This window comes from Dufourea novaeangliae, unplaced genomic scaffold (genome assembly GCF_001272555.1).
Source record: "Dufourea novaeangliae isolate 0120121106 unplaced genomic scaffold, ASM127255v1 scaffold65, whole genome shotgun sequence".
NCBI classification, from domain to species: domain Eukaryota; kingdom Metazoa; phylum Arthropoda; class Insecta; order Hymenoptera; family Halictidae; genus Dufourea; species Dufourea novaeangliae.
Window position 1 is genome coordinate 4,652,840 of NW_015373961.1, and position 14,892 is coordinate 4,667,731.

At 36.0% G+C, this 14,892-nt stretch overlaps 1 protein-coding gene across 1 annotated transcript in view; it reads left to right on the forward strand.

Annotated features, from left to right (window-relative positions):
• Nucleotides 1–14,667: 14,667 nt before the first annotated feature.
• LOC107186554 (calpain-C) overlaps nt 14,668–14,892 on the forward strand; it is a 79,479-nt gene continuing 79,254 nt past the window's right edge. The window contains exon 1 of the mRNA XM_015574448.1: nt 14,668–14,705. Within this exon, the coding sequence (XP_015429934.1) occupies nt 14,697–14,705 (9 nt within the window). The 5' untranslated portion in view covers nt 14,668–14,696. The remainder of the gene's footprint in view (nt 14,706–14,892) is intronic.

Here is a 14,892-nt window from a genome sequence, read left to right on the forward strand (position 1 = left end):
GAAAGAAGTCATCCGCCGAGGGATTTTAGTACCGATAGTATTAGATAGTTAAGATTTAAGTTATTTATAAGGTTTATTGTGAAAGGTGGGAAGATGTAGAACTTGTGATTCCATCTACCTGCCTTGGGCCTCCACTCGCAGCAACCTCCTCGTGGTGAGGCCTGGGCAATCGGTATTATCATCGGTAAAGTACTGTAAACTGATGACAATATCGAGCTAATGGCTGCGAACTTCGAATCTATCTCATAAAACCACGTTCTATATTACATCGAACTAGGATTATTTTAGAAATCGATATGAGATTCAAAGTGTAAAAATGTCTAGTACTTTGAATGTTTTAGAAAATTATTCGAGATAAAGATGTATGGAACTACTGAAAATTACTTTAGATTCCTTTTCCTTATACTGTAAATTCTTTGATTAGAATATGAATACTGCTGGAAGTATGAACATTTTTACAGGACAATGATATAAATGGAACTTTAACAGTTTTTTAAGTGTTACAGTGATATTTCGTTGGCCTCCGTATTAGCGCACTGCGCCGAACGCGGATAGCACGATGTTGTAGGCGCAAGGGAGCAATTGAATCGAATAGACGTATTGTACCGTAGCGCATCGTATTGTATTTCAAACTTTTATATCATTATAATTTATATGTATATATGTATATTCCAATAAACATACGTCAGGTAATATAAGCTTCATTTCATCGAATTGTCTTAAATATAACTGCATAAACAGTGTACAATCCTATACTAATTATAGTTGTCTGGTTCAACATGTTACTACAGAAACTAACTACTGTCTACGTCTTTTATACTTAGACTGTAGTAGTATCTGCAGAAACTGCCATGGTTGCTGGGGTTACTATATAATTTGCTCACGGTAGCACGCACAAGTGTCAGTCAGATTTCGACAGTTGCACGAGCAACATTAGACCGAGCTCGAGATTCGTACGAGCAATAGCGATAAAGAACACGTTTCCAAACTCTTGCGCATGCTCCGGGGGCTCTATGGCCCTATATTTTCACCGTACGGGGTCTCTGGAGCCACCTGAAGGGTTCCATGACCCCACGTTCTCACTGCATGGGGTCTGTCGCGCCACCTGTGGGGGTTCTGTGACACCACTTCCTCACCACACGGTGTCTCTGGCGCCACCTGTGGGGGTTCTGTGACACCACTTCCTCACTCCACGGGGTCAATGGAGTTTCCTCTTGGGGTTCTATGACCCCACGTTCTCACCACACGGAGTCTCTGGCGCCTCCACCGGGGGTTCTATGACCCCACTCTTCGACACACGGGGTCTCTTACGTACACGTTACCAATTCATGTAATTTTTAGAATATTGATATTAATTTGTAAACCGAGACTATGGTTTCACCGAATGATGAAAAACCGACTTGTTTGACATTTCTTCTGGAAAAATGTAAGTTATACCTTGAATGTTCGTATTTCCTTTATTAACTGAGTACATAATCTGATATGAAATATTTTTATATTTAACAAAACAGTATATAAATGAAAAGAGTTAAATTAACAGAAGCGATTAAAACAATACTGTACTCTCTATATTCTAAAGTATTTACTCCACTATCGACAGCACTTGGTGCAGTGCTATTTTGAGATTTAACTCTATTATATTTTTCTTTATTAGTGTTTATTCTATATTAGTTTGGTGTCACATATTTAATTTTTTAAATAAATGGTATTGCAAGAAAGATGTAAGAATGTTATGACCGCGCCAAGATTGCGGAAATCCCCGAACGGTATATGTTTATGACGATATTGTTCATCGCCTCGGTAGTACTGCGCGAGCGGGATCGGCTACCGACCAAATATTGGAACCTTTGTTTATTCTATAAGAATGTCAAAAAGATTAAAAGGGAACTTCGAACAGCTCGGTTACCGATCACTATCTGTGACTAAACAGGAAGATATTTTTATTTTGATAACTAAATATCGAGTTCCGTCGACTGTTGGTTCTGAACAAAATTTAGCAGTTTGCTCTACAAAATATTTAAATCAGTTATACCTTGACTGTGGTGGTACAAGCAGATTAATATTGTATACAGAACAAGAGATTCTTGTCGCTTACAGCTAACCAGTAAAGAAGCTAGCAACAAGAATCAACTGATAAAAATTCACAAGCTCGCAGCCAATTAGCTCATATTATTTGCTATATAATTCGTCAACTCGTAGGTGATTATGACTGTCAATTATGTACCAAATAATTATGATTGCCCAGGTCTCACCACGTGGAGGTTGCTGCGAATGGAGACCCACCACCCATCGCGCCTACACCGCCCCACCCTTTGTGCTTTTTGCAACATTTTCCCCAACGAATATAATGGTTGATTTAATCGAAGCAGGCCCCAAGATCTTTATATGAAGAGAACTCGTCACGTGAACTTCATATTAAGTAAGAGAAATCTTCGTATGAAGTTCATGTGAAACGCGAACTCATCATATGTGATCATCAGAATGAAGAGATGTCTTCATATGAAGATTTCTGAAACAGACCCTGAAAGATTAGAACAAGACATTATTATCTGTCTTCATATGAAGATTTCTGAAACAGACCCTGAAAGATTAGAACGAGACATTATTATTTGTCTTTATATGAAGATTTCTGAAACAGACCCTGAAAGATTAGAACGAGACATTATTATTAGGTGTGGATACTTTAGTTTGACGTTTGAATCCACGATGATTCCTGAAACAGAAAGTCCAAGAAATTTGATAATATGACGAACCCTGAAACAGAAGTTCAAAAGATCACAACAAAACATGTTAATAGACATTTCATTATGCATAAATTTAAATAACAATTTCAATAATAACATGTAGTAAGCATACAAGTATACAAACACATAGTTTCTATTATCGAACTAAAATATGTATAAAAAGTATATATCACAATAAAACATGGTTACGAACATTTCATTTTGCATAAATGTCAATAAGAATTTCCATAACAACATATACATAATAAGAATACATAATATAATAACATGGTTTTATAGACATTTTATTTCGATGGAGTTGAAATTTGACCCCACGACTATACCTAATCTGAAACAGAAAACTCAAGGAATTTGAAACATGGTATTATCTTCTCATGTTGACAATCTTGTGTTCATTGTAGGAATTATGTAGATAATCTGAAACAAACTAATTCATTGGATAAGAAGCTGAAAAGGAAACGGGTTAGTACACACAAAATATTAAGAATATCAGTCTTTTTTATCGAAAAAAATTAATTTACTAGAACGGTAGACTCGACTATTAAGCAAATGAACTTAAGCAAATGAATTTAAGCAAAAAATGAATTATGTCTTTGAGCAAAGATGAAACAAGAATAGATTTTATCGCGACTCTATTAGTTCATTTGTGATATACAATAATCAATATTTAACATAATAAAAACATTTAAATCGAAATAATCGCATTTTACCGTATCGGAATTGAAATTATACTCGTATAGACATAGCAATAACAAATTAATGGCGACTCTACTTGAGAAGTTGCTATCAATATGAAGAATTGAATTTGCATTTGCATATTTTTTCAGATGCAAGCTTTTCATTAATCAAGCTTAGCAAAAATCGCGAAGAAACATTGATCTTTCCAGAGAGATTCCGAAAATTTACAAAAATTTACACTATTTTAATATCAATATTGTATATAAGTAACGTATTACGGTTAAACAATTAATCTACTAACAACTCTAACAACAAATAGTCATGCCTACTATAAAAGACACTAATTAAACTTTAATCTCAATTTGATTTTAATTTTCATTATTTTTGTGTCAAATATCAGTAATTAATCAAATCTTCAATCTAAATATATAATCTTCAATGTGTATGTAGCAGATATTAATGGTTCAAGAAATTACAAACAAATAATTCTGTTATTAAAAAAAAATTGAACACTTCTTTTTACAAAATAAATACTTTTTTCAGCAATATTTCCAACGCAAACACTTGGCAAATGATACCAGAAAAATAGCAGCCACAATAGGGCGCTGAATCTGTCCACTCTTTACATTTCATTTTATTAAAAGAAAAATCCGTGAGTGGACCATTATATTTCTTTACGCAACACTAAATAATTGAACATATTGTGAAAAAAACTCCCGAGAGCAGCCACGTAGGGCGCTTATCACTCGCAACACTAATCATACAATATCAATTAATGTTCAAAAGATTCTCAAAAAACGCGAGTGGTGCTTTCTTTGCTCGCCACACTAATTTAATAAATATAACAATAAGAAAGCTCCCGTGCACCTTCATCTCATAATACGCAACACTAACTTTAGGTTGAAGAAATCATTGCAACCATTTTGGCCTGCGTGTGAACCACTCTTTGCAGCAATATAAGCTGCTGCTTTGTGGTTCTGATAATAGTTCCAGCATAGTTTTGGGCATTTCATGGATCGCAACACTAAGACAAACCCGATCAATTCATATCGCAACACTAATTCAACAACAGAATACGATTATATGAATCAATTAAAATAGTGATCTTTAACAAGACTTTCATTCAAATGACAAGTATAAGCAATCGCGGTCAGTCATTATCGCAACACTACTCTGAAAATATAAAAATGATTTTAATACAAACACGATTTCATCATTCGCAACACTATTCTCCAAGCAATTAGGAAGATCAATATTAACAATTTACAAGACTAATGCAACCCGCGATATATTCTCATCCGCAACACTAAATTCAAACCACGATTTTGCCCAAAATTGCTGGTCGTTGGGCCGATACATTGGCCAAAAATACTAACTACTACAACTACAAGCGAGTACAGTGACAAAGTAGTAATGACTCCGCATCCGAAGATAGCAGAGCCATTCGGTGCTGCCCTCTTCGATACACAGTTTGTGTCGGGCCACTTCTTTTCTTCGGCGGTCCGCCCGAATCTGAAATCCTGAAACTGCTCGGTCGTGGACGATCAACCGAACTCGCAAGAGTCTTGTACGATCGTACCACGAGTGCAATCGAGCAGGTCGTTCGTTTCGACGTTCCTATCCTTCCGACCGCGACCGCGACACAACTATTTGACCAATTTGAAGAATCGAAATCGAAACCAGAAGCAGACAGCATGCTCCCTCTGGACCAGTTTCGAATCGACGCTACAATTGATCCCGGTAGCAGCACTATCACGCGAAATGGGGGGCCTACCCGATTAGAGACTGTGATAGCCTGCCCCGGCCCCTACCTACTTACAATCTAATCGTACATTCATACGCAAGAAAGTATGCTACCTACCTACCTAACCCTATATTTAAAAAGAAATTGCAAAAAACAGATTCTCACCAACACACAACACTCCACGGTTCTCAATCATACGCCCGGGTGCAAATTAGCCTAACACCTAGGGAGGACGTCCCGGGACGCCTCCGACACCCGAGCGTAATACACAACTTTCACACTCTACATAGGTACGTACCATTTTCCTGAAATCGACTGGCAAAGACTAGCATCCATTGCGAAAATAGAGAAATTCTCTGAGTATTATAAGTACGTATATTTGGTATACTTTAAATCGATTACGTGTTAAATTTCTCGCATGATAACGAGAGACTCGAAATCAGTACATATTCCATGGACATTTTATTATAGACATTGTATAAAGCAAAGGAATATGTACGACTGATACCGGAAATTGTAAAAAATTGTTCCAAGGTACAATTACAGATGAAATGTTAATTGATAGAAATGGAAACCGACGCAATTCCACTGCCTAACCACACACACAAGTGGAAAATACGTCGTGCACGGTAAGCTAACTTCGCCAGTCGCATACACATGTTATTTATATGAAATCAAGTCATCGTTCCCCGTTGCTCTCACCCAATCAAGTAGCACCTGGGCACGTGAAAGGGTTTGAGCAACGAACACGGAATCAATATCCTGAAAATCCTAACTAAAAAACATATTACATAGTTCATTCTCTTCTAACGGGCTAATATTCTCTTGGAATAAAAGTGACTCGACTTTGTATTAATAAAAATTGAAAAGCAAATATTAATTATTTGTTAATATTGTATAATTTAATTGTCAAGACTCTAAGCAAGATTCTGCAGTAAGATAGATGACTCTAGATATATTGAATAATCCTCGGGCGATCTCGTCGTCAAAGCCAATGTAAGACATATATCATAAGTATCACAGGCACGTCACTTTGACTCAGAGGTCTACCCGTCACGAAATGCCTTGTTGTACATGGTCTCTAATATCATATTTCTCTAGAACGTTACGTTCTAGCTCAATCTACGTGTATCAAAATGCGCTACTTAAGTTTTATATCTGTCTTCGAGTAACGTGGTAGTATGTATTTGATATAATTCTTCACAGTTTCATTAAGAAAATATACAAACAAGCATTATATATTGATCAGTGATGCTTCTAGAATATTCCTACTTGTATTAAAGATATAAATAAAGACAAATATTCATTTATATCTGTAATACAAATAAGACTAATCATGAAGCATCACTGACCAATATGCAATGCATGTTTGAATATTTTACTAACACTGCATTTAAATAATAAACAAATTTACATTATATTAATTTTCTTATTTCTCTACCAATGATGGCAGAACTTTTGAAAATAATTAATAACACACTAACGGATGAAACAAATTTTGATTATCTAACAAATTTCTGTACTATTATTATCTACAATTTTATATACTAACAATCATAAAAATTGACTCTACTACCAGAGGTGTCCAAATGCCACCCACGAGCTACAAGCAATTACAAGCCTCCCCTCGTGGGTTTCCTCGACTACCCATCTCAGATTGACTCAAACGAGTCAACCAGAGTCCCGTAGTGGGGGTACCTCCGGAAGGGAAGAATGCTGCTCGCAAGTGGTAGATGGACACCTGTCCTGGCCCTGTCCTTTCTAAGGGACAGACTTTACAAATACTCATTTCTTCTGAGTACATACATGTACGTCTACCATACTGATATGTTTAAGGAACACTGTATACATGCTGGTCAAACACAGTAGTACCTTCCCTGCATTTAACGCTCACACTCCATTAAAGTGGTCGTGAGTACAAGCCAGCATGTTTCGATATACATATTACCCGTGTGTACGTAAAATTGGATGCAATTGTTTGCTATTGGCATCAAAACGACCGGCCACGACAATGATCGTGCAATAATTTAACACGTGTGCACCCGTATTAAATTATTCCATAATACGTGGTTTTTCACGAGGGTGTGCATACCGATGCACAGACAACGCCATTCAACACGTCTTCGTTTTATGGACCGATACTTTATAGAGATTTGAAAATACTAATGAAACCTGAAACACTGGTTTCAATTTTTGAAACGTGCTGCCGTGTCTCGTGGTATTGCGCTAACTGCTGTATGTAACATGCACATCTAAGAATGCACCACAATGTTTTACCCTCTACTTTAAACATACCGGCGTGGTTTTCGTTATTTTGATTCTATATTCGTAGAAATTTATTTCATACATTAATGAGTTCAGTATTATTTTTGAATCTACTGACCGTACTTGTAAACAACACTAGAATAATTTTTATGTAATCGTCTTGATTGATGAAGACATTAGTAGAATAATTTCAATGTAATCTTTTGGATATCGTCATTCTGATACAGTCGTCTGGGTATCGTTTATGAAAATGGACAGTAAAATTTTAAAACGTAATACTAGTATTATTACAAGTATTACTTTATAAAATCTTACTGCTCATTTTCATAAACGATACTAGACGACTGTATCCGAATGACAATATCGAAACCATTACATTGAAACTATTCTACCAATTATCATCAAGTTACTGCATTCTTTATTCAACTGAATAACATAGTACCACGTTCTCGATTAATAAAAAAATATCAACTGTTTAAATAATAGGACTTCTGGCTCAAAAATACCAAAGATCAATATTTCATATTAAATTAATATACGTTTATAAATATACTTTCAACAGAAAATATTTCTGAATTGTATTACTAATATCAAACGCGGCGTACAAGAAGACCCTAGCCTAACTAAGAAATACAACAGATCGATGTCACTACTCGCGGATATGATTGCATATCCGCGTTCACTGTACTCGCCAAATTAAGCACGTATACAACCAGTCACCCGTGTCGTTTCGGACCAATCGTCCTACGACATGATTGGGGACCGGAGGAACAAAAGCATGGCGACTCACCCGATGACAGAAGGGCTCCGTCTAAGACTCTAGGAATCTGGAAAAAAATGGAAAAAATGTGTCACAATCTCTTCTCAACATTTGAGCTATTTCGATTGAATAATGTAAGTAAAAATATTTAAAGATGCTTACAGTCTTGGCTGGTGGAGCTTCGCCCGAGGACATCCTCTGCAATGGTCTTTGATACAGCACCTGATGAATCTGATAAAAAAGAAACAGAAATCGTTACAACCTCCTCTCAAAATTCTAGCTGTTTCAATTGAATAGTGTAAGTAATAAAATATAACGATACTTACATCCTCTGTAAACAGAGCTGCGCAAAAATATTTTCTTCAGTGATGCACTGACTTTACTTTCGCGACTCAAAAAGCAAAAAGTGTCCGGACACTCTGACAGTAATTGATAACACGCAATAAACACTGACTCTAATTTCACGAAAACCTAACATCTCCGGTGAGATTCTACACGGAGCCAGTTCGCTCCGCATAAACAAAAAATCTTGTACGATATAAACACTGACTCTATTCGACCGCATTGCGCGCGGCCACAAAATTCTCTGAAAGAAAAGTACATGGGAAATACAAGGCACACTTGTGCCTGCCTACTGTTTTAGTTTCTGTATCCTACCAAGTGTTTGTCGAGAAAATATTGCCTTTCAATAATTCACATGAGTTTAAACATTATTAAATATTACAGAATAATTATTCAATTCAATATAAATATATTAAATCCGTTATGCGTATATATTTAATATTTATCTATTATATTAAAGCCATTTGTTGTTAGAGCTGTAAGCACGTTCATTTTCTGTATCTAAACCACGTCCCGATTTTTGTAAATATTCAGAAAATCATTACAAATATCAAAGTTTCGTTATTTACCCGTGCTTCGATGAGCACGATGAATTACGCAAGTATCTGTATAATCAAACTTACAACCGAAACCGTATGCAAATGCAAACACGATGGTTCCATAAAGATAGACAGGTGAAATAATTAATATTAAAACAATTTCGCGACCGTGACACAGGAAATTACGAATATTTCGAATTTAAATGTTTAAAAGTAATATTCAAATTTTCTAATAGCCACGGTAGCCATTTTGAATTCTTCATTTGCGTAGTTTAATTCATTGTGCATACTTCCCGGAAGAATTCACGTTCGATCTTTGCACAATAAATAAAAAAAATCGCGATCATGCTTACAGCGAGACATAATAAAAACACGATAAAATAAAAATATATAGTAGATGATCACCTATTTGTTACAACATGTTATCGTGTTTCACCAATTTTCCGGAGTGTTGCTACTGCCATGGTGTCAGGGGGCATGTCCTTTCCAACCGGTGCTCTGAAACAGAAAATAAACGCGTTAAAACCAAGCAATTACATTAAATTACCAATGGTTTCGTTACAAATGAATAACTATTGTACTCGAGGTGTGTCGTAAAAGATTGTAAATGGAATCAGAAATGCGTAAATACTACAGCGTAGACAAAGAAAGTCGTGAAAACCGATCACTTTGTCCCGTAATATCGAATTAATTTACGATAATTTACTCGAAATTGAATACATATTAAACGAAAATAACGATAAAGAACTAACGAAGGCACTAATAGTTTGTATAAATGATTAGATGTGAAAAGTAAAGATCACGTACACTTCGATGGGAGCGAATTCACTTCACGTCTTGTCACTTCAACTTGGGAAAGACGAATGACCCTTAGGCCGTCTTTGACTGCTCGCGATGGGTTGATTCGGTTATCTTAGGGACATCGTTATTGGTGGTTCGATGGGTGGGTGTAGCTGTCCTCCTCGCCCCACTTCAATTTCTAGTTTAAGGAAATAGAATATTCAGTACCATATTACACGCCGGTACAATCTTTTTTTTTTTTGCGTATACCTGCAGTTAGCTCAACGAGCACTGACGATTTCTCAGAAATTTCATTTTGCAGCACTCCGATGGTTATAATCAGAGCCATATGTTTCGTGCCTTTCTTTGACCACTTTTCGAAAACTTACATTCCAATGTACCCTACGACTAATGAATGAATTCAACCGTGTACATATCCCAGGCTATCTTCGAAAATTTGTTATTTCAATTCGTTTTGGATGGAAAGCATTGATGTACAATGCCTAGTGGTATTTTTATTGCCCATTTGTCAAAGTTTTGAATACGATGTTTTTCTGAACACATGTTCAACCATAGAGGGGTGCGGATGTTTCCATAAGTGACTTTGAAACAAAAATAACTTTGAATATTTCGTAAAGATACGGTCATTTTTACGAAAGATTAATTAGTAATATAAGACCTTGAAATTTGGAATAACATTGGAATTGATGACAGCTGGAATATTTCAACTAGCTGTAGAGGTAAATAGAACATATACCAAGCGATGTTCTCGAAAACGGAATAAATAGTAAGCTTCTGATGGGAAATGTAACAAAATTGCTAACAGAGAACTCTATTGTCCTGAATTTTCGTGCAATTTTAAAGAGAATTGGTTTCTTAAAATTTTAACAAAATGAACAACGTGATAAATCGAGAACATCTCAACTGTACAGTCATAGGGCGACACGTGTAACAAAGTTGCAAATCGGAAACAATCTCCTTGACAGTGTAATATAATTACATTTTACGTTTACAAGATATACGAGACAGTTTCGTACCTCAGTTTGACCAGTAAATGGAATTCACATGTTTGTGGAATACATAACACTTTTACTAAAATCTAAAAGATCTTTATTACTCATCACGTGTTCATTTCGCTAATTTTTGGCGGGCACATATGTAGTTCGCCTGTTCTTCGCTAGATGACGTCACTAGAGCGCCTACGATATGACGTAATACCTAACCTCTATGCAACAACAATATTTTGTTCACTCGTCGTTAATAAGTTGTTATTGAGATATCTGACTATTGATTACTATAAAACAAATCAGGAGCAATTTTTTGGTGCCATAATATTTGTGGAAAAAGGCCATTTACTACCTAGTTTGTAAACAACAAGTTTTTGCTTTTTCTTTTGCGAATATCTCATTAAATATAAACGGTGCTGTGGAAGCAATTTCAGATTCGGAAGGAGCAAATCAGGAGCAATTTTTTTAGATATAAATCGTTAATGGTACTCTGCTCAGTCGATGATGAACATTTGATAATACCATCGCATGGTACGTAGCAACACTAGAGAATAGATTTCTGCAGTATTCATTATGTAAATATTATATATGTACATACATATGTGGATATGTAATATGTAAGAGAATTAGTTCCATCGGAAATGAAATTCAGAAATTTAGATCTATTTGTCTGATGAGGTATTCTAGAAAGCTGTAAGGTAGCGCCACTCTGTACTTTTATAATTCAAAGTACGTTGAAGCCACATGTAATTCGACATTACATTACAATGTATTCTACTTATACCAACATTCAGGAAGAAGAACATATAGCAGTAAGTCTGTTTCATTGTTCTTACTCCACAATAATTGCCAACATTGTTCTCAACCGTCAGTATTTTCTCTTGTCACACTGTCAGCGCATTGCCCATGGCACAATACGATATTCCACTTCACAGTGACATAGTTTTCTTATATCAAACTTTTTCATTCCATCTGTCTGATTAATCACATAAAGTATATCAGAAATATACTGCAGATTCTTATGCAACTTCACGTCTTTGAAGATTCAAAATCTAAGACTAATAATAATTAAATGTCATTCATTGTATTTTACATTCCTGAATACGTTAAAAATGTGTGAAATCACGCAGTCCAGTAATAAAAAGTAGAAGCATCTTTAACAGCAAAAGGATAAAAATTTACTTCGAAAATATTTACACTGTGGTCATTTAGGCACATATTTAAAACTCCAAGAACTAATTTACTGCAACTAAAATCAAACAGAATTATTCTTTTGTTCACATTATTGAAAACAACAAAAATGTCCTTTAAGTTCATTAAACTGTTTACACGATTGTGTTATGCTATAAATAAATTCCAAAAGTCCGGTCATTCGTGAGTAATCCGTATACAAGAGACAGATAGTTAATAAGATCAGAAGACAAGTTCCCAGTAGAAATCAGCTGTTGCCTGGTAGGGAACTGTTTCTGGCATAACGCCGGAACGAACTTTTCGAGCAAAGTCAACGTGCATGGGCTTTCACCAGAACAGGCCATAGCTCCGGGCTACGGTCCACATTTTCTCTTCTTTCAGCCACGGGTTCCCTTTTGCTTTCTTTTTCCAACATCGTTCCTCGATCGCTCCCGTTTCCCTACTCTTCTCGCTTATACACGGTCCACCAGAGATTGGGCAAAACTTTTGTTTAAATAAAAAGTAACCGACAACGAATCGAGTATGGGCAAATTCTGGCCCTTTATTCTTTTCATTCACAATTCGATGCTACCGTGTTAAATAAATGAGGATAGAAGGAATGTAAACTTCGAGAAATGTGACCATAAAAATTAGGTAAAAAGAGTATTTGTATCCTTTTGTTTAGACAATAAGAGTACTTCGAATTTTGAAAGATTTTCACTTGCATGTGCTCTTAATATGTTGACTACCACGGTGGTCACCAGTAACCAGGGACCTTAAACCTCAGAAAATAATTGCTAGTTTTTTGTACCATCAACAAGGTCTAACATTATTTTTACTGAAAGTAGTTGTCGTCTAAATTTATAGTGTTGTGTCATGTGCCCCTCTTCCACTAAGGTATATTCCATAAGGTTCATTGTACGCAGTTTTAAAATTGGAATTACGCAAAGGATTTTGTAGGCATGTTCTCACATATCATTTATCACACTTGAGAAAAACTGTAATTGTAACAAAATAGCTGTAACTATTGTATGACTTTTACAAACTAACGTTCACATTTCAGAGTAAAATAATGAAACTGTACAAATAATAGAATCATAAAATAATATTATTACACATGTTCGAGTGATTATTTCGCACATTTGGACAAAAAATACAATGACGCCTAGCGTCACTGGGACAAAATCAGCCTGTATCGACGAAAGAAGATCTTCAATTTCAGAACAAGTAAGATTTACAATCAATCACAATTAATAACAGAACAACAATCCATATAACAAGTGGCCACATCAGGGTCCAAATCTTGAATCGTAACCAGCAAAAATTTCAGCAAACGTATTTTATCACGACCCCAACCACTAAAATTAGTTACTAAATTATTGTAAATACTAAAATTTCGAATATTATTAGTAGACTGTATATTTTTATGTAAATTTATATTTTATGAAGTTATTCATAAAGACAAAATTTTACAACTCAAAGGTATCGAATGACAGAATTAGATCACCGAAACGCATAAAATTTAAGGTCGTTCAGCTTTATGGCTAACGCTATATCTTTGAAACAACTATATCTTGGATATTAAAAACAAATATTTACAAACATAATACTTATTGAGATATAGTCTCCATTTTGAGTCATATAGACCCGAGGAGGGTTAAATGTAAGCTTGAATGAGACAAAGGTATGGATGAATGAATGGAAAATCTTCTTTCATAACCCAAACCCCATTTTGTAATCGGCAGGGAAAAATTAATAATAAATTATTTTACATAATTGGTACACTTGGTATAACCTACAGAGGTCGACATGCAGGATAAGTTCTAAAATACAGTTCTTCTAACAATTCTTCACATCGAATAAATTCTCTTGACCTAAATTTCAGCAATATTAAACAATGTATCATTATTAATTAGTACTAAATAATACAAAATTAAGACCATAGTGGATTATTTATTGGTACACCCAATATAATCAACAGAAATCGACATACAGAATAACTACCAAAATACGATTCATGTAACGAATTTTTCCATCGAATACATTGTCTTCACCTAAATTTTAGCAATGCTAAATAAACAAAGTTCCATCAAGAGAACAAAGCGACCGCGCGCTCTGACCGAGGATTGAGTCGGTGTGGGGGAGAGGGAAAAGAGAGAGGATGGCCCACAGTAACACGACGGCCAGAGAAAGAGGAGGAAGGCCAGCGAGGATGGTAGTGATCGGCTCTGGATCCGCGACTGGCAGTTCACGGCTGGTAGTCAGCGCGCAGTCAGTCAGTCATTCGATCGGTCGGTTGTAGCCTCTGTGGTAGAAGAAGGTTGCGCGTTTGCGGGGCCTGCGACATGCTCGAATCGCGTGTCTCGGCGCGCACGAGTTTCACCGGCGGCCTTTGACCGGTTTTCAAGGGGTTCCTTTTTTTTTTTTCTTATTTTTCTTCACCTCCTTTTCATGGACTTCGCGGGATATACCACCTGCGTGTACGCGTCGAGAGTGCAAGTGTAGACGTAGCCAGTGTGTGTGCGTAAACGGACCGAATAATCCTTTCTTCCAAAGCGAGTGATAAAGTGAGAGGAGTTGCGGCGACCTTGAGGGAGGATCTCGAAGAGGACCTCCGCGAACTGTGGTGCCTCTGCTTGGATAAAACCGACGGAAAATCAACCACGGATGGTTAACGTGAGTAGTACCTTATCGTACAGCTTGTCATTCGTTATTTTGTATGATCGTTGTTGTGTGTGATCAGTTTGGCTGATGAATAGACCACGGATTTTTATGTAAATATTGATCATTAAAGATTTATGGGCAGAGACTAGAAACAAAGACACATTTTTTTACTGTATATTAAAGGCTCTATCAAGTTTCA